This window comes from Anas platyrhynchos, chromosome 11 (genome assembly GCF_047663525.1).
Source record: "Anas platyrhynchos isolate ZD024472 breed Pekin duck chromosome 11, IASCAAS_PekinDuck_T2T, whole genome shotgun sequence".
Lineage (NCBI taxonomy): Eukaryota > Metazoa > Chordata > Aves > Anseriformes > Anatidae > Anas > Anas platyrhynchos.
The window spans coordinates 23697133-23716838 of NC_092597.1; the positions used below are offsets into that span (position 1 = coordinate 23697133).

General features: G+C 42.7%; 2 protein-coding genes across 5 annotated transcripts in view; one reads left to right on the forward strand and one right to left on the reverse strand.

Annotated features, from left to right (window-relative positions):
- Nucleotides 1-14215, forward strand: part of PIAS1 (protein inhibitor of activated STAT 1) — a 54814-nt gene extending 40599 nt beyond the window's left edge. For 3 of the 4 annotated variants that reach the window (XM_027465616.3, XM_005022957.6, XM_013102864.5), the window contains exons 9-14: nt 4844-5004; nt 6577-6707; nt 7026-7203; nt 8119-8261; nt 8575-8612; nt 10122-14215. In XM_027465616.3, coding sequence (XP_027321417.1) covers nt 4844-5004; nt 6577-6707; nt 7026-7203; nt 8119-8261; nt 8575-8612; nt 10122-10418 — 948 coding nt within the window. In that variant the 3' untranslated portion in view covers nt 10419-14215. The remainder of the gene's footprint in view (nt 1-4843; nt 5005-6576; nt 6708-7025; nt 7204-8118; nt 8262-8574; nt 8613-10121) is intronic. The other variant, XM_027465617.3, reaches the window with a different exon arrangement.
- An 813-nt stretch (nt 14216-15028) lies between these two features.
- CALML4 (calmodulin like 4) lies at nt 15029-19490 on the reverse strand. Its single transcript, XM_005022961.6, has 5 exons — nt 18950-19490; nt 18809-18839; nt 17869-18009; nt 17470-17658; nt 15029-15326 (listed from the first exon to the last, which is right to left on the reverse strand). The coding sequence occupies exons 1-5, from the start codon at nt 19076-19078 to the stop codon at nt 15229-15231; spliced, it is 588 nt and encodes a 195-aa protein (XP_005023018.5). The 5' UTR covers nt 19079-19490; the 3' UTR covers nt 15029-15228.
- Between the last annotated feature and the right edge of the window lie 216 nt (nt 19491-19706).

Below are 19706 nucleotides of genomic sequence, written 5' to 3' on the forward strand. Positions count from 1 at the left end.
TAGATGAAAAATGAAGCAATGTCCTAGAGGATGTTCAAACAAAATTTGTCCCAGCTTTGAAGTGGGAGAGTCCGATTCCAGTGAATGTGGAAGAGGCAGGCTTAATGTTTCTTGGCCTGTTAATTGTTTAACCAAATACATGCAGGGATAAGCAGTAGGTTGTACCTGGATTTGTTACCATTGTCTGAACTGCACAATATCAATATTATGTGTGCTTTCTTTTAAGCTTTGGGACACGGTGCTATTCTTGTTTTAAATATCATGCACCTTCAGAATACTGAATTGTTCTGTGTTGATTGACACATTGTCTTTATTGCCGTATAACTTTTTAACCTCTCGTCAAGATTAAGGATGCATCTGTTTCCTGGTTTGGCTCAATCCACTCAAGCTTGACACGAAATTCTCAGTTCTGAAATCTAAAGAAAGTTGACTTCATTTATTCTTAGAAAATGATTTTTCCAGTTACTAAATACCTGCTTACACTCTAACAATGTAAAGATAAAAGATTTGCTTCGTAAAAAGTTTATATCTAATGGCACATTTAACACAGTGGTTACTTTTTATTTAAAAAAAAGTAGATTATTGTACATCTGTGTGGTATTTGCACAATCTTAAGTCTTAAGAGTTACCATCAATGTTCATATGGAGAACTGCAAGTAATATATTTACTTACAAACATGTTCTGTCTTTCTGTAAGATTTAGGAATTGTCTTTAAGATAAAATCCTGATCTGCAAACTTAAAACCTCATAACATGAAATCTTAGAAACATACAACCCTATGAATCACATCGAAACTACTGCAGATGTGGACCACCAAAGTGTTTCAGGTCCACACCTGGCAGTTCGTTTTGCTGAGTCGCTTTAGTTAATTTTTGTTGTGCAATCAATACTTTGTTATTCTGATAACCCCGCTGCTTTTTATGTCATTCTTCAGGCATGATGTTTTTCCCACTTTATTAGTTTCGAATACAGACAAAAGTAATGATCAGTTAGTAGGAATTAAATGACTCTAAGAGGTTAGAAGTACCTATGTATTAATTCGTTATCCTAATCTTCATGCATCTTCTGGAATTACTTTTTTTTGAAATTATTTTTTTTACTTCAGCCATACTTAGTTTGTCAAAACTGCCACTTCAGGCAGTCAGGTTTCTGTCCTGTCTTAAGTTTTCTGACATACTTCAGTTTGCCCTAATTGTGTCCATTTGATTTCTAGATGCATCTTCCTCCTTGCTGACTGTGATTCAGATCAGTTATTAAAGCAGGAAGATACGAGATTAGGTATTTGTAAACTTGCAATCCTAAAAACAAATGCATCAAGTTCTACTTGTCTTTATCAGTTTTGTCAGGGATTAAAACGAAAAACTAATCAACCATTAGGCTGCAGCTTATCAGAAGTGCTACTTTCTTCAGTATTTCCTCTTTAAAACGTGGTTCTTATCTGATAGGCACACAAACAGTCTGTGGCGACATATTTGTCTCTGTCATTTTAATACTGCTTACAAAACGTGTATGCTTGAGTTTGTTCCAGCACGTTCCCGAATTCTGTGCTGTTTGATCTCACTGTAGCTCTTGGAATAATCCATCACTGCAAAGCTCTTTGGGACAGAGCCTGGGCCTTTCAAACTGTCCTGTAAGGGAAGGATGGCTAGCGGGATTCAGACTGGCCTCAGGTCTGAATGAGATTTTATTATAAGCTCCATATTTTCACCTGCTGGTTTGTAATCATTTGGCTTAGGCAGATTTTTTTTTTGTCTGTACTTTGTGCTCACTTTCTAATGCTTGAGTGGAAAGTGTATGCCTCGAAAGTATGCCTTGAATATGCTTTAGTCTCCAACAGCAGAACCAAAACTTAAAATATGATGCATCTTCGGGTCTGTTGATGCTGTTCCTCGTATCTCATTCATTATGGGTGTGATTCTGTCATGTTATGTACACGTGTGTACGAGCAAAATAAGTGGAATTGGATAGCTGGATAAATAAGAGTGGCAGGTTTAGATTTTATAACCTTTATTTTGCCCTAAGAAAAAGCGCAGGGCGAGACAGCTTCCTCCGAATGTGTTTTGGATTGCTGCTGAGCTTTTTTTAGCACAGAGGCCTGCTCTCCCTCAGAGACCGTGTAGCGCAGAGAAAAAGCTGCCCTTAACTGCTGGCTGAATCGAAGAATCAGCAGGCAAGGAGGCTGGGCTGAATCTGCCTTTCAGGAAGGCACTTGGATTCATGTTCCCCCCCCGTTTTTCCCCCCCGGAATAAAAATAAATAAATCCTTGGGCTCTGCAGCAGGACCAAATATTTAGCCGAACAAAAATTCCAAATCTAGCATTTTACTGTAGGTTTTGCAGCGTTGTTTACAAATTCTTAGCTCCTGTTTTGGGTGCATTTTTTAACGTGAAGAGATAGCAATGTTTTGTAAGCCAGTAAAAAAAAATAAAAAATAATAATGCAGTGTTTCTTCAGCTGATGGGAGGCAGGGATCAAACAATAACACTATTGGGAAAGAGTTTTTCAAAACTTGGGATGCATCCTTTCTTTTGTGACCTTTTCTTTTTGTCAGTTCTGACACAGCTTGGCCAGTGTGGCAGAGCTGATCCGGGATGGTCAGTGCCAAAAGTGGGGAGAGGAGACGTGGCTCGTTAACGCTGTGTGTGCTGCTGCTGTCCAAGCCAACTGCTGCATGGAAGTTACAGGCACGGTTCTTGTACCAAAAGATTGTGATTTTTTTTTTTTCTGGTTTAAATCACTTGGGAGTGTTTGTTCTCCCTGCAGCATGTGTCTTTGACCTGTTTGCTTTTCTTTTGCATCGCCCAGAAGCATCCAGGTTTCATCTCCCCTACCCTCACTCTTGCTCCTTGCTGAGCTAGGAGACTCGTTTTGTGCCCAAAAGACAAATGAGCCATTGACCTGCCATCTGGGAGATAAGAATCCATAACAGACATGGATCAGGGGGCCTTGCTTTGTTGGGGGTTGATTATGTGATAGAAATAATGTGCTTGGTCATGGATTTTGGGGGAGGGGGTGCCAACCACATGGCACATCCAGCACCTCCTGCTGCCCGAGCTCTCCAGCACCATTACTGCAGACTCCCCAGGGAGTTCTCTGCTCCCCTCCCATCTGGTGGCAAGTTTTGTGACAGTGACTGAAAGCCAGGGGGGGAAGAAAAACAAGCGAGATCTTGTAGCTGAGCTGAGTTTGCTGAGAGCAGGGTGGAGGGGTTTCTGCTTACAGGAGATGCAAAAAGAAAAAAAAAAAAAAGTGCATCATGGAGGAAGTAGTGGGCTGTGAGGAGAGCCTTTGTTCTTGATATTGTTTTTAGGTTTTTGATATTCTGAGATTGAGTGCCATCCTGTGGCACCCGTCTTGTATTGCTCATAATCAGTATGCATGGCCACATTGCTTGCTTAGGCCAAACCAAAAGCAGTTCCTCCTCCTAGCTGCTGCTGCAGTTGGCTGAAGGTTTTCAAATCATGTAATCGTGTATTTTGATCAATTACATATAACTTCAAAATCCTTGGTATAAATAGTTCTTAATAAATCTCTTTTTTGTGTTTTTGTTTTTTCCCCACGGAGGGGAAAGTCCTGTTTAGATGTTCCTACTTCTTAGTTTTAGTTAGGTCAGTTAAAGCCCTTCCTAAACTGCAGCATGAGCACTTCACCAGCAAACAGCTGCCTGCTTTTTGGGGAGAAAAAATAAAATAAAATCAAAAATCTGATTAATGAGAGAGGACTTTCACTGCCTAATCAATTTTGCATTCGTTGTAATCATATGTCAGTGTTTGCTTTGGGTTATCATTGATTTATCATGGATCAGTCTAATCCAAGTCAAGATATTCCTGTTCCTAAATTCAGTCTGGACACCTCCTGTGGGTACCACTCCTGTGTCTGTCTGCTCTGGGTAAGCACCCAGCTGTGCTTTCTGTGGTAAGCCTGGGGAAGCTCTGCTGGCCTGCAGACCCCTGCTGCCCTCCTGCTTTTCTCCAAACACGAAGGAAGGGTGCTCCCCATCCGAAGGCTTATTTAGAACTTGTTTTCTCCTGTGTCATCTTCCACTAACACTTGCAGCCACTTTATAAAGTTGAAAAGCTGTAATGTGTGATAGGGGACAGTCAGCTGTTTGCATTTTACATCAGAAAAAGGGCAGCAAACTTTCAGGGTAACTCAAGTGTATGCGTAGCAGTGGTGTTTAGCACAGGGGAGGACGTATAAAATAGCTTCTGAAGAGTTAACAGGTGTGACTTATTTTGTGAGTAGTCACTTTCTGACAGCTCCTTGGAGAAGACAGTGAAAATAACAGAGAAAAGTACCAGGAAATGAGCTGTAACACTGCAAATGCATTTCTGTATGCTTGCTTCTGAGTGCAAAGTCGAGTAAGTAATTATAGCAGTGCCCTGATGGATAGAAGGTGGACAGCAGTTTGAATACACACTTTGTCAATTGTCAGCTATGAATGAATAGGAGAGGACTGACCCGTGTTCACCAGATTTTACAACAATAACAATCACAGAGAACTATTTTTTGTGGTTTGTCCAGGACACTGGTATGCTACAGATGGTTGGTGGGCTCTGCATGTTGATGAGGGGAGTATGGAGGATGTAGTCCTCGGTTTCCTTCATCAAATGTAGTTAAAATTTTGATTTTTAGTAACATTTGTGTTGACAATCAAACCTACATATGAGGAAGGAGGGAGTAATGTACTATGGCATGAGTTCTAATTGAAACTTAAATTTGTGAGTTCCTTCTCAAGTAGAATTCATCCTGTCCCTATATTATTCAGACAGAAGACAGAAAAGCCCTGCTTGTTAACTTAATGACAAAGTGATGCAATCTTGTTGTTTTTTTCTCTTAAAGCTTGGTAAAATGCGGCTAACTATACCGTGTAGGGCCTTGACTTGTTCGCACCTGCAATGTTTTGATGCCACTTTGTATATCCAAATGAACGAAAAGAAACCAACTTGGGTTTGCCCTGTCTGCGACAAGAAGGCTCCCTACGAACATCTCATTATTGATGGGTGAGTACAGCTTAAACCAAAACGAAGGGTATAATTTACACTTGTGTTACTGCATTTGTGCAGTACAGAATATGTTGCTCTGCAGTCCTGGCTATCTGGCTACGAGCTGCTTTAAGCTACTTCGTCTTTTAATTTCCCTGCTGTTAAGAACTATTAACGAGTTGCATCTTCATTCAGTATTCTGGAAGAATTGTGGTGGTCAGACCGTTATAATTAATAGTAATGAAAGGTGTTCTTTTCAATCCCAGGTAGACCTTTTGAGCTATTGTGCCTAAAGGACAGTTATTCTTTTTAACATTCCATATTTCTGGATTTCTAGGTGAAAACACATTCCATTTTTTTTTTCCCTTTTTTTTAAATGGGGCAACTGCACAGATCTGCCAATTGATAAGACATTCATGTTAGATCAAATTGATACTGCCACCTTGCCCCCAGGACGTACATACGATTTCACACTTGAGGGGTTGCTATATAGAGAAAGTGACAGAGATTGATTCCCTCCTACTGGCTACCTGCAGAACATTAGGAAACAAATATCAGTCTCTATGAGCAAATGCTGGATAAGAATTCCTGGGTTTGCAGTTTGATTCCTTAGACAGGAGCCTTCTTTCTGGAGTGTGATAAAGGAGGAGAACAGGTAGAGTATCTTGGAGAACTCTGTATGAATGTTTTATGAAAAAGAATTAAAAAAAAACAACGAAACTGAAAACCACCCACAAGCCTTTTTGGAGACATTGAAGGCTTCCACAGGCTGCTTTAGATTCAGGAAGCCCTGAGCTTACATGTCCTCTGCTTTGGATCAAGGAACTGTAGGGTTCCTTCTTCTAGCTTTACAGCCTATACCAATGGAGGCTAACAGTAAATAATTCACACAGTGTATCATCCTTATTTCTTCTTGTGTTGCCCAGTGTGGATGGTGGCATTTAGGTGATGTAGCAGCAGAATCCCAGAGAGAAAGTTCTTTCTAGAAAATCTTTTAATCTGGGAAAAAGCAAACTTTCTCACTAATTAAAGCAACACTCTTTGCTAGGCGAGAACCACATGAATAGTCTTGGTCAGAAGCTGGAATTCCCTCTGGGAGTGATGTTGTGCCAGCATCCTAGACGCTTTAGGAGGCACAGCAGGGAGAAGAGTCTGAGTTTAGATTCCCATGCTCAGACTTTGTTAGGAAGTTTTCACTTTAAAAGGAAAAAGAGGAAATACTAGCCTTGAAATATTCAGCTGTAGGGATTGCTTTAATTACTTCCTCAGTTAAATATTGTTGAATATAAATAGGAGTAACTGAGATTTTTCATTTTTCCTGCGTTTTGGGAAAGGGAAGGTTCTGTGTTTTGAGATTTGGAGGATCCTACACCTGTCATTTAAGTGAATGTGCAGATTTGTATTGTAAATTTATTTTTATTTTTCAATAGTTTCTTAAGAAATCAGATAAGGAAAGGTTAGAACAACAAAGTTCTCAAGTTTTTTTCAAAACTTATTCAAACTTATGCTAATAATAAAGATAGTGAATTTACTGAATTAGAAATGAGCTAAGTTCTTTTTGAGGACTGATAAAAAATTTTTGATCGACAGGTTGTTCATGGAAATCCTGAAGTATTGTACAGACTGCGATGAAATTCAGTTTAAGGAGGATGGATCGTGGGCTCCTATGAGATCGAAGAAGGAGGTGCAGGAAGTAACTACATCTTACAATGGAGTTGATGGTAAGTCATGTTTTGGGACATACAGACTGCCTGCCAGACTGTTGAAGGGTGCACTTGCTGGTATTCCTTTAACTTTGATACAAGGTGCTTATTTTTGCACTTTTTTTATAGCTTTTGATAAACATTTGTGGGAAAGATTACTTGAGTAATACCTGCTTGGGGCTGGTGTTACTTCTAAGGTATAAGCAATGTTATATAATATTGTCTTCTATTCTAAGTTGTAAGCTTTGTGTATGAAGGCATATAATAATTGTGATGTTACGATGATTGTAGGGCTGCTGAAAGCTACAGCTAATAATGTTGTTTGACTTTGTGTAGGATGCATAAGCTCTTCCATGGAACATCAGGTGTCTTCTCACCAACAATCAAATAAAAATAAGAAGGTAGAAGTGATCGATTTAACCATTGATAGCTCATCAGATGAAGAGGAGGAAGAACCGTCTGCGAAGAGAAGCTGTCCTTCCATATCTCCAGCATCACCGTTGAATAATAAGGGGTGAGAATTAAGTATGCAGACCAATGCAGAGAGAACATATTCACAATGGAAACATAGATACAATTTCTCTTGAAATTCATCAAGAAAGTTCTGTATTCAGATTACATCCTAAGTTAGAAGTTAATAGCAAAGGAATTCAGTCTCTTCTTGGAAAGCCTGAAAAGATTGCGATACAAGAATGTTACATATGTTGTATGTAACAGAAGGTATCATACTTGTAACATTACATATATAAGGGATGTGCAGCACATAGAGATAAATATATACAAATTTCTGTAGTTGTGAAAAAGTAACTGAGTTTTTAGGTGTGTAACAATAGAGGTTTTTTAATTGCATTTGTGAAAATGAGTATAAAACCATGCAAGAGGTGGTGGCTTAGAAGTATGTTTTTGTGGGTTTGAAAGTGTTTTTGTTCCATGGAGAAACAGAAAAGCAGCACATCTGGAGAGAGCAATGAGAAACGACCTTGGGTGTGGTATGGGAGTGTGGGTTTTGCCAGTGATTACTACCAGTAGTATAGTGATAAAGAATGCTGGAATAACCTGATTATACCTAAGTAGCCAAGCTGTTAATAGCACACTGTTTACACAAACACGTAGGGATGAAAATTGAGGCTGAATCTAAGGGATTGTGCAGACTCATTGAGGTGCTGGAGCACTGGAGATGGTGCGAGACTCACTGAGGTGCTGGAGCAGCATCTTGGTACTCTCCAGTGAAGCTTTGAGATTTAGTAGGGGAGTTGTTGCACACCTCTCTCACAATGTTCATTATGTGTATTGAAAAGTTGACTTTGTGTTAAATTTGAGAATAGGCATAGCCTGCATGGGACAGCAATAAAAACTTCCAAATGCTGTACTTTTAGCCTTAAAGCCAATATTATATTTTACACTCATAACAAACCCTTGTTTCTTCCAGCATTTTAAACTTACCACATCAAGCATCTCCTGTGTCAAGAACACCAAGCCTTCCAGCTGTTGACACCAGTTACATCAACACGTCGCTTATCCAAGACTACAGGCACCCATTCCATATGACACCTATGCCTTATGACTTGCAAGGTAAGCTGTTTGTTCATAGCTGTAAGTACAGCTCTCTAAGCAATAGCATTACAAAAGGATTTAATTTTACAATCCAGTACTACAAAATACTATTTTACACCCACAGAAGATGAAATGGTATTTTAAAAGAAAGTTTAGGATAGTGTCTTAAGGTTTTAAAAGCCAGACTTCAGACTCTCTTCATTACCAGAGGTTGCAAGAAGTGTCATCAGTTTTATGCTGATTACATTTATTTCATTTGAAAATAGGGTGGAAAAAAAATGGGAGGTGCTTGTTTTGAGAAGCTGAATTTCTTTTCTTTGGCTCTTTACAGGTTTAGACTTCTTCCCTTTCCTGTCAGGAGACAATCAGGTAAGTTGAGGAGAATCAAGTCATGTGGCTGATTTCTTTTCTGATTTCTTTTCTGAGAAGGGGTTGCTGACATGAGTGTATAGGCGAGGAAGGAGCAGTTATGATGCAGTTGTGAGTGCAGGCAGGCTGCAGCTTTTTCGTATACAGAGAAACTGTAAGCAAACATAAGCACTGCCACCCTGTGGGTGTAGGATAAGGCATAACACAGGTAAACACTTCACTTCTTAAGGGTTTTAAGCTAGTCATCTGCAGCTGGACCTGCAGCCATGGCCAGGGATCATTCTACAATACACCAGCCACCTCCTGAATTTTTCAGACCTTATGTCTGCCCTTTTGCTGCCTGACAGCGCTGGGCCCCACCACTGGGACTCTTTGACAGTCCTCTACGCAATTCTGAGAGTCAGGGCAGCTCCTTTTTTTGAGGTCATTTGCCTGTTCACTCCATTTGCCACTTTTTTGTAAGTGCTTACTGAAACAGGCTAGATTGGTGCTCTCTCCTCCAGTTTTGGGAACTAAACGGTTCATTCTCAAAGGGAGTCTGGGTTGGCAAGCCCTCTCATTTGATTGCTTTTCTCCTGTGCCTTCAAGAAGAGAGGGGAGTCTGGGGTAGTTCACCTTCCATTTTATCCCTTCATGCTTGTTCTGCTGTCTCAGGTGGGAGAATCCTATTAAATGTAGAAGGGATACTTCCATAACAAAGCTAATTCTGACTAGAGTCTGTGTAGTAGAATTTCAGTTCAGAAAAGCTGTCTTGACTATCCTGATATTCAATAAAAAACACAGACATGAGAATTACTCTGAAATGAGTACTACAGAAATCTGGCATAACTATACCAGTGCATGAGTGTCAGGGAACACGGCCAAATAGGCTGCTTGATGTTTCATCAAAGTGGAGAGAAATACCAAGAGTAAAATCACCTCACAGGTAAATTGCATTTAAAATCTGGTTATTGATAGCTGAAGCTCTTGCGTTTGGGGGGCTGCCTATCAAAGAGTTTAACTTCAGACAGCCCTTGCTGCCTTCTGATGGAGCTAAACGTGCTATTTCTAAATGTATTTTTCCCTGAAGTATGCTTTCCTCCACCAGCAGTGATTAGCACATAGTTGCACCAGCTGTGGTTGGTGACCTCTGAGTGGAGGAAAGGGATGGCAAAATGATTCTTTGAATTTTGGGGAATTTTTCTAACCAGGAATTTTATGAAGAGGCAAAAGAGTGCTGCTTCTTACAACTTCTGTTTGGGTGTCTTACAGTGCTGTTACATTTCTAGTGATTATGCTTGCTAATGCCAGTATTTCCAATTTTTTCTTTGGCTTCAGAAATCAGGGACTGCAGAGGTAAAAGTTCACTGCATCGGTCCACTTACCTTACAGAAAGGTTGAGTAGATGAGCTGGTGTGAAATCCAGAAGCTGTCAGAGCTGTAGCTTACAAGTATATTCTCTTGTGCTGGTCTGAATCAAAACTATGGTGTCTGAAATGTAACTTGAAAATGTTGTTTTTCCCCCCCCAGCATTACAACACATCCCTTCTTGCTGCTGCAGCTGCGGCAGTTTCCGCATCAGATGATCAAGAACTCTTACACTCTCGTTTTTTCCCATATACTTCATCTCAGATGTTTCTCGATCAGCTAAATGCAGGAGGAAGCAGTTCTCTGCCAGCCACAAATGGTAGCAATAGTGGCAGTAACAGCAGTCTTGTTTCCTCCAACAGCCTGCGAGAGAGTCATGGTCATCCAGTTGCAAGTAGGAGCAGCACGGACACGGCGTCTATCTTTGGTATCATACCAGACATTATTTCATTGGACTGATTTTTGGAGCAAATGAACTTGTCGGCAGAAGTCTTTGTGCTTGATTTTACTTTATGTTAGAAACATAGACAAGTTTTTTTCCTTTTTTAGGGAAAAAAATTTACATGTACAGAGAACAAAACTATATTTTCAGTTTTACTTTTGTATATAAACCTAAAATGGCCTCACTGGTAAAAATAACAAAAAAACACAAAAAGAAAAAAAAAAAAAAAGAAGGAACTTCAGTTCAATTTTATGGATGCTGAAGATTTTACACCTGTGCATTTGTCATGTGAGTTACTTTTTTTTCCCCTTAGTTTGGACACAAATGGCATTATTTTTCTTCACAGTTACATAAATGGGAAAGGAACTGAACTTTTGAAGTTCAAACGTGTAGGAGGGTATTTTATTTTTTTTTTTGCCTCTTAGAGACATTTATATGTGGTGGTGGAATCTAATTCCCCCATCTCATTTCTAGTGCAGAATTTTATTATGCTTGAAGTGGAATAAACCCTACCCAGACTGTTCCATACCATTCCCTCTGTTTGCAGGACAGCCTTTCAGGACTGTGTTTTGTCACTTCTGGTTCTGTGTGACCCTCTGTTCAGATGACATTTTTTTGGAACTCCGTGCTTCAATCAGGCATGTTGCAAGCTCATTAGTGCACCAATTATTCTTGAGGGCCAGACTCAATAAAATCTTAGGCTGAGAAATTACTTGGCTGTGCTTATGTGGGACACGACAGAATTTTTTTTATAGAATCTAGCCCCGAATAAAAGCATCGACATATCTGACTGTAGGTTTTTGTTTCTAATAACTTGCTATGAAATCCTTTTAAAATAACTGAAAATCCTAATCAAAATATTAAGCATGTGTCAGTTTTAACTGTGTGGAACTGCTTGTGCTTTCCAGTTAGCCATGCGTGTATCAGCGGCCTACTGAAGCGAGGCCTATCTCGTTCTGTCTGGGAAAACCTACTTTTAGCTGCCGTAGATCAAATTCCTGCTTAAAAGCGAACTTTTTCAACAAAAAGGAAGAAACTACAAATACCAACGCGCTATTGCATGGTTTGTGCAGCTGGTAATGGTTTTGGTACACTGTCTCTTGATTTCACATTCATCAAAATTACGTTGATATTACATGTCCAATGCGAGTCTGCTAAACCAAAAACTAATCCCAAATGCCCTACCCTGCACTTAAATGAATTTCTGCCTATCGAAGTCTCTTAGGGTAGCGGGTTTCATATTCAGTTTTCTCTTTTTGGACTTGCAATTACTGATTTCCCAGTTTTTCAGTATGTTTATGTTGAACTTTTTGAGCCACACTTACTTCCTGGTTTCTTTTCTGTTTGTTTTTTTTTTTAGGTTGTGCATGACATAGGAAAATCTTTTTTTAAGAACTGGTGGATCATTTGGGCTGATCCATTCTTGTTACAGAGAGAAACGTGTAAATAGCTGGAATGCAGTTTTTCAGGAGATTCTTTAAAGTAAGAGTGGGGGGAGGGAAGGAGGTGATTCTCTTGCGTCCCAAAGTCCACGTCAGAGAGAGTAAATATTTCCTCTGGTGTGAAAAATATTTTTTTAACTGGTTGAAAGTGCAGGTAACAAGTTTATCAGGAAAGAGAGTAAGGAATACTAAAAATAGCAGATTGTTGTCTGAATTTTTAATGTCCAAAACTGCAGCTAGTTGCTTTGAGCATTGACAAGGGCCACCTTTTGCCTATGAAGTTGTCTCAAAATCTTGCATTACTTAAAAAAGAAAAAAAAAGAAAAAAAAGAAAAAAAAAAGAAAAAAACTTTAATCCAAGTAGCATTAGGTATTGCTGTATGATCAGTTGTATGGTTATTTGAAAGGTTCACATGATTATGTGGCATCAAAATTGTTTTTAGTGTTTTTACAGCATCCCTCTGCCACTAAATAGTTGACTTGAATTTTGAAAACAAATGTTTGTGTTTATATGTATATGTGTGTGTATATATGTATTTATAGATCTGTGTGTGTGAGTTAAAAGTGAGTTAAATAGTTTTTCCCATGCATGTGTATTTCATACATATCTGGCTGATATATATATATATATTTCACCATACACCAGTTTTATAATTTATTAAATGTCAGTTAAAAAATAAATAAAAGGATAGAAAATGGGAAATACTTATTTTTTAAACTCAGTCTGATTTTGAAGTGATTAAACCTACATTAGGAATATGTCTCATACATTTTAGTCATGAATCCTAACCTGGTAACTTCAGAGCATATGCTTTGCTAGAATACCTTTTGTAAATCTGGAGTAACTCCGGTCCTTCCCCACTGCCATCCGGGTAACTGGGAGCGTGCGTGTCCCCAGCTGCTGGAGCACCTAAGAGAAATTCTGGAGAGCTTTTGCTGCTGATTGCACAACGTTTCCATTGCCTGTATTGTTCAAGGTGAGCTGAAAACCAGCTTGCGTCAGTTTTGATGATGGTATTAAAATCCTGTTAATTCACGTAAAAAATGAATCATGGCAAGCGTATGGGAACACAGAACCTGGCACCTTTCTGCCTGTGTCACTTTTTGGAAAGTGAGGTCAACTGATGATGTCTTCCACTTCCTCACAAGTTCCCCCGAAGGGAAGGAAGGCCGCTCAGTTCTCTGCAAACTCATTTTCTAACCTCATTGCTCTACAGAGAAGGGGGAGAAGTGTTCTCAAGTCCTCCTTTGTGGTATTAATCCCATATGCTTTGTGAGTTTTCCTATTTCATGCTAAGGTGTTCTTTATAGCTGATAATTCTCTGTGCCTCTGACCACAGTTAACATTACTTGGTAGAAGTCTCAGTCTGAGTTCTCGAAGTTCCCAAATGTATCTCCCGAGGTTAATCCCCGTTAGTTTGCAGTATCTGAAGATGCAGCGAGGTGACCCAGCACGTGCCGGGCTCAAGGTACTGCTCGCTTTGCAGTAGCTTCCAAAGCTCCTGTAATCCTTGGACCGGTGGCTTCGTGTCCTCAAATTCTTCACTAGAAGGGTTTTGGGTGCGCACACGTCTGCGTGATGTGTGTAGGTACATCCACACGTGGCATGGGGAAATGCTGCTGCACCAAGAGCAGGGTGGAAGCAGCTCTGAATCACTCTCGTGGGCATTATTTTGGTGCGTCTTTGGGAAGAACAGAACACGCCGAGCTATAACCTAGAGCATGCAGTGCAAACACTGTGGTATGTCCACAGTTAAAGGCGAGGTAGCGATTTGGGCTTGCCCATCCCTCTCCATGGCAAGGATTGAGTAAGCCTTCCAAGGACGGGCTGCCTGATAGGTTTTCCTTGGACTGTCTTGGAGCTGCCTCCTAACGCAGAGCTAAGGACTGGGAGGAGAACAAGCTGGAAGTTAATTCTTTGCTGCAGTTCAACATTTCAGGGTTTTAAGCACACTTTAAATATTTTCAGAAAGGGTTTTGTTTCGTCAGTGTAACTGTTTTTCTTTTTCTTTTTTTTTTTTTTAACCAGAGCTTAGATTTCTAACAAGGGAAAATTGCTGGTGGTCCCCGAAAGTGCTGCTGTTAATTGTTTTAATTAACAAAGGGAAAAATGTATATAAGCAGAATATTAAAATTACCATTAATTCCATGAATTTAAATCTGTCATTCATTGCCTTAAAACTTTCTCTTAGTTTCCATACGGCATGCCAAACCAGTAAATGGCTTTTAAAAATGTATAGTAGACCAATGTCAGTTTGTATAAAAGTACCAAGTGAAAATATTTATTATATGCATTGGAAAAAAATGGTTTACCTATTGAATGTTACCTGTTTATGTAGAAATCTTTAGATGTAATAAAAAGCATTCAGCTATGTTGTGTTCTCTAAAATAAAAAAAAAAAGGGAGGGGGGTTGCAGGGTGCTTTCTGTGAGCTCAGAGTTGCAGAGGAGCCTCTCGAGCAGGAATGCTTTGCTTGGAGATGTTTTGTGGCGTGGAGTGGTTCAGGCTTGGCTCTCCCAGCTCTGACAATGCTGCTTTGTTTTGTGAGTACATCTGAAGTGCAGTTCCCTTTTGCTGGCTTTTCTGCCTTTATCTGGGTAGTGTTTACCCAGCCTGAGAGGGCAGCACCAGCCCGCTGCCACACGGGTGTGTTCTGGGGTGATCCGAAGCGATTCTGAGCTGATCAATCCCTGGGACATCCGAGCTTTTATTTTGTCTGCAGATGAACAGATTTGTTAATCAGCTGTTCTCATTAATAGAGAAGCATTAAGCACGGTGCTGGATCATTTCTAATTTAGCTATTGATGCATATTGGAAACAAATCATCCTGAATGAACTCCTTGTTTCATAAGCTGATTGTATTCACTCAAAGCAAGCGAGGTTCTTGCTCCCTTGCCCTGCTACGAAGCACCAAAGCCCTGGAGCAGCTCCGGTGGGCAGGAGGCTGCAGCCTGCGGGCGGACTCGGGGTGCCCAGAGGCTCTGCACCAAGGTAGGTGAGGTTTTGGCCAAGTGTCGAGATGAATGGGGCATAGTGGGGACAGTTACAGGGAAACGGTGTCCCTGCTGTTAGCTGGAACCTGCTCCTGTTCTAGGGAACCCTAAGCTCTATGGCACACCCTGGATGTAAGAGCACTTGTTGAAATAAGAGTTGTTTTTTTAAGCACGACACGTTTGACACAAGGAAATGTTACATCCAGTTTATTTAAATATCAGCTCACACTTCGCTGCAGTGCTTCTCTGGAAATGGGGTGGGAACCTGTGCAAGTGCAATCGCAAGGCAGAGTGGGGATCCTTAAAGGCAAACGATGATTTCCGAGTCCAAGCAGTAAGGAGGAAAAAATGAAAAAAGTTTCAGGTCCTGCCCTTATCAAATCTCCTGAATTTCAGTAGTCGACTGTAGGAATACAAATGGCGTGGGCAAATTCTTCATATTTTATTGTTCCATTTGGTCCAATCTTGGCCTCTTTTAGCAGGTCATCAACTGAAAGAAAGCACAAAAGAAAATACAAAGATCAGATTTGGTACATCTAATGGATGTTTCAATATTCAAAATAAGAGGTTTCCAAAGGGAGTTCCCAGGATCACTCGCAGGTGCCAGCCAGTTTTAAACTCGAATTGATTTTGATTTGATTTTGGTGTCAGTGTCTTAACTTTTTAATAAAAAATTGGAACAGACATTTTCTCTGAGTTCCTGTGAAGTGTGGTGCCGGTAATGAAGCTCTTGCTGGGTCACACCAGCTGAAGATCAGTTCCTGAGGCTTCCCCATGGAAAAGACCCACAGATTGAATCCAAATCAGCGTATAACCACTCTTGGTAGGTTGGGTTGTTGGGTTTGAGTAACAAAATTGTTCCTATTCAGTTTAGCTGAACTAAGTGCTTATGTAGATTACATGCCCGGCTTTAAGTAGATTTGTGTGCCACTTCTAATATCAGCTTTGTGTTTGAAAGCAGAGCATCCCCTCTTGGCTGTGGCTCCAGCTGAAACCCATTCCTGGAGAAGCGGTAACTGTGGTCACCGCCTGGCAGCAGCGATGCTCCTCGGGCTGGCATTGCGAATGCCGCGGGGGTGATGTCAGTTATTGGACTTAAAATGCTCCTTTCTGCAACAACTAAACCACTAAGAGGTATTTTCCCATAAAATAGTAAACGTTCAGTAAAATAAGAAGCACATGAGGAATTATGCATAGAAAAATGCTAAATGTTGCTGGATGGAGCTGCTGCTGGGGGTTAGATGCTGTATTCCTTCCTTCGGGTGATGGGACAGGAGGCGAGTTCCCTCGCTTTGCTTTACCTGTAACATACAGCACTGAAAGATGTCAGAGAACCCCAGCAGCTTTTATATGATAACATTTTGGGCAGCAGCTTCCTTTGATAAGGAATCTCATGCAGCACAGGGGTGGGTTTTGGTCCCGTGATGCTGATGTTGAGCCGTGTCGCCGGTCCTTGTGCCAGCAGCGTGGAGCAGAGCCGTGATGGGACACTGAGAGCATGGGGCAGGTGGGCTGCGGGAGGAGCAGCAGTTGGCTTGGGCACCTGCATTCACTGCTTGATATTCCATCAGCAGGGCACCTCCCGGGTGTCTGGAGCCTGTTGATGGATGGTCAGAACAGATAGGTTTGCAGGCAGGTATCGGTGTATGGATAAAGGGCTATGGGGCCGGCAAGGCGCTCCGGGGAGCTGCAGACACGGAAGGTAAGGAACGATCCCTTGCTTCCAGATCTAATCCTCTCAAAGAGAATATCCTGATGGAAATCGAATGCTTCTAACGGCATAAGTTCGAAAATAATTATTCCCAGAACACTGAGAAATAACACAGAAGAAAAACGTGTCGGTTCTCATTTGGTACGAGTACATTAGAGGAAAACGAAGCGCGAGCTTTTCTGGAAGCCCTGTAAATGAAGGGATGTGCCAGTAGTTACTGAACAGCCGCAGATGCTAATGAAATTGAGTCTGCTCTGGCATCAAATATTTATAGCAGCTTAGCAAGCTGGAGTTCAGCGTGTCAAGCCAAAGGGGGAATTTCTTGTTGAGAAGAAGCATCGCTTGCTTCGTGGGATCTATGGCGCTGCGTTAGGAGCTGGCGGATGGGCTGCACATTTACTCCCAGAGTAATGGGAAATCCCCCCCGCGCCTCCCGAAGCTTCTCTGTGTAATAGTGGTTCTTGCTGGGATGCCTTTAATTAGGGTTAATGCCTCCGTGTCTTCACTGTTTGTTCAGCTCTCATAATAGCTCCGAAAGTGTTTTCAGATGTAAATAGCTGCATAAACTATTATTCCAGTTAAACAATTGAGGAAAACGCTCAACGTTGTGCCTTGCTGGCACATCACCCGTAAGGCTGGCTCGGCTGATGGGTGCTCCAGGATGGAAAAACCTTGTCCTGATGAAATCCAAATCTCCTTTTACCATCAGGAAGGCCCTCAAGGAGCCTGACGGGTGCTGCACAACCCCAGAACCTTGGTAAAACCGTGGTAAAACTCCCCCCTTGCCTGCCTCGGACCGCTAGTAGGGGTTTCTGGTGCCCCACCTTTGGCAGAGGGGAGCAGCTTTCAGACAGGCAGGACTATTTTTCTCAGCTCAGGAGCACGCACTACGTCTCTGCTACGTCTCTGTCTGGTGAAGTACCTTCTTCCTCGGAGAGTTTTTCTCCCAGGTTTGTCAGCTTGGCCCTCAGCTCCGAGACAGTGATGACCCCTCTCTTCTGCCTGTCTATCATGGACAAGGCCGTGAAGATTTCCTTCTCGGGCTCCTCCTGCTTCGTTTGCCTGTACATTATGTTCAGGAAAGTGGAGAAATCCAGTTCAGCATTTCGCTCTGGGGGGAAAAAAAAAGAGCAGATTCTTTACGAGGGGCTCAGTGCTGCAGTCCCCACCCAGCCCTAGCACCTTCCTCTGCCCTCCCCCCCCAAAAAAAAACAACCAAACAAAAAACCCTGCCAGGACCAGATAGCTTAACTTCAATGTGCTCATCATTTTTTTTTCTGGCCGTAGCCCAGCTCGGTTCCCTCGGCTGCCCTGGACTCACCGATTTTGTGCAGGTGAAGGTGCCTCTGCACCTCCCCTGGCGTGGGGCTGGCTCCCAGGCACCGCATCACGGCCATCAGGTCGCTGGCTTTGATCTTGCCTTTCTGTTTCTTGTCGTACAGGGAGAAGCATTCCTTGAACTCTAATTAAAAACCAAAACTCGCCGTTATGCCATGTAAGGTTACCTCGAGCTGCAGCCCTGCTCCTGCTGCCTGCGGGGCGGCGTTGGTCGGGTTCCAGTGGGGATATTGTGTCTGCCTCCGGTGTCTCCTTTCACAGAGATACTGGTTTGGGGGAAATGGGGGGGGGAAAGGACCTGGAATATACTGCCAAGGGTAATTAAAAGTCCAGGCTTACAACTAACTGAGCTGATTAGGGTCCTTCGGTCTAATGAGGGAAGTCTGAAAGTGGAGCCTGGTCTGCAACCAAGTTCAGGACCATTAGGAAGCGTTTTTCTCCCCGTTCCTGGGGGCAGGAGGGGGGCTGGAGGCAGGGTTCGGTCCCTGCAGGTGGAGAGCTGGACCTTCAAATGCCAGGTGAAGCAAGGGGTAATGCAAAGCACAGCGGGGTTTCCAGAGGAGCTGGGAGAACCCAAAACCAGCCTCTTCCACACACCCCCATCACCCCCATCCTCGATGCCCGTGTGGGAGCCGGGTGCCTGTGGGGGTCGTGGCCCCAGCTGCCCCCTCCCACGTTGCTGAGCCGCAGCTTAACAGCTTTGCAGTAATACTTGCAGTAATACTCTTACTCCAGCTCTCTTCCGTGTTTCTCGTAGCAAACCCTTCCTGCTTGAGGCAGGGCCCCCTTCCCAAAACCAGCCCCCATTTCTCGCCCCGAGCCCCCGCTGCCCTGGGCTGGCAGCGAGGGTTTGTCCCCTCACCCCCCTTTGCTCTGATTGGAGGTGAAATGGTTGTAGGTGAAAAAAACAAAAAAGTACTTACCATTAATTTGATCCTGTGACAGAAATTTTGCCTGCAGCGAAAAAGGGGGGAAAAAAGGGAGAGAACAGCAACACAACTTTAAAATCTGGAAGGGGGGGGTACAGGGGGGTGCGGTTTGTATCAGCCCAAACCCTCACTCACCATTATTTTGTGTCTTTCCGTGTGTTTCAGGCTGTGGGGACGGGCGGCTGCTGCCTTCGGTGTCAGAAGGGCTAAAGTCCGCCAGCCCTGGGTGGCGAGGCAGGGCTGTAATAAATACCCCGCTGCCATGGCTACCGGGCCTGATCCCTGCCCGGCCGCATCCCGCAAGGCCCCGAGCTCTTACACAGGGCCAGGAGAGGAGGATTTGAGCCCAGATGCCGAAGCAGAGGGGGGTCTGCAGGAGGTGGTTGGGTTTAAAACCTTTTTTTGGGGGGGAGGCAGCAGCCTCCGGCTTGTGGGGCCTAGCCCGGATAGCTGCGCTGTGTTATGGCCCCTTGTGGTGCCAGGCTTGTGGCACTCGGTTGACACGCAGGGTATTAAAAAGCAAGGATTATGGATAAAAATGCTGAGCAGAACTCAATGTTTTGTCCCAAAATAATAAAAACGGAGCCACCAGCTCAGCTGGGCGCTGCTGTGCCCTGCTGGATCCACCGGCGGCCCCCAAATAACGCCTTCAATGAGCGCTGCAGCACGGCCGCATCCCTCCCAGCCTGCTACACCCCGAGGCACCGGGTCCTTGAGTCCTTGGGATGAAGATTCTCCCCTCAGGGAACAACTGCTTCAAGTCACTCGGCTTTTATCAAACGTTTTTATTCAGTCTGTTTTACTATTAAGTTTATTTTTTAACCACATGGGTTCTGTCACACCGGGGTTTGATAGACTTTGTGGACGTAAACCATGACAGGGATTCAGCCGG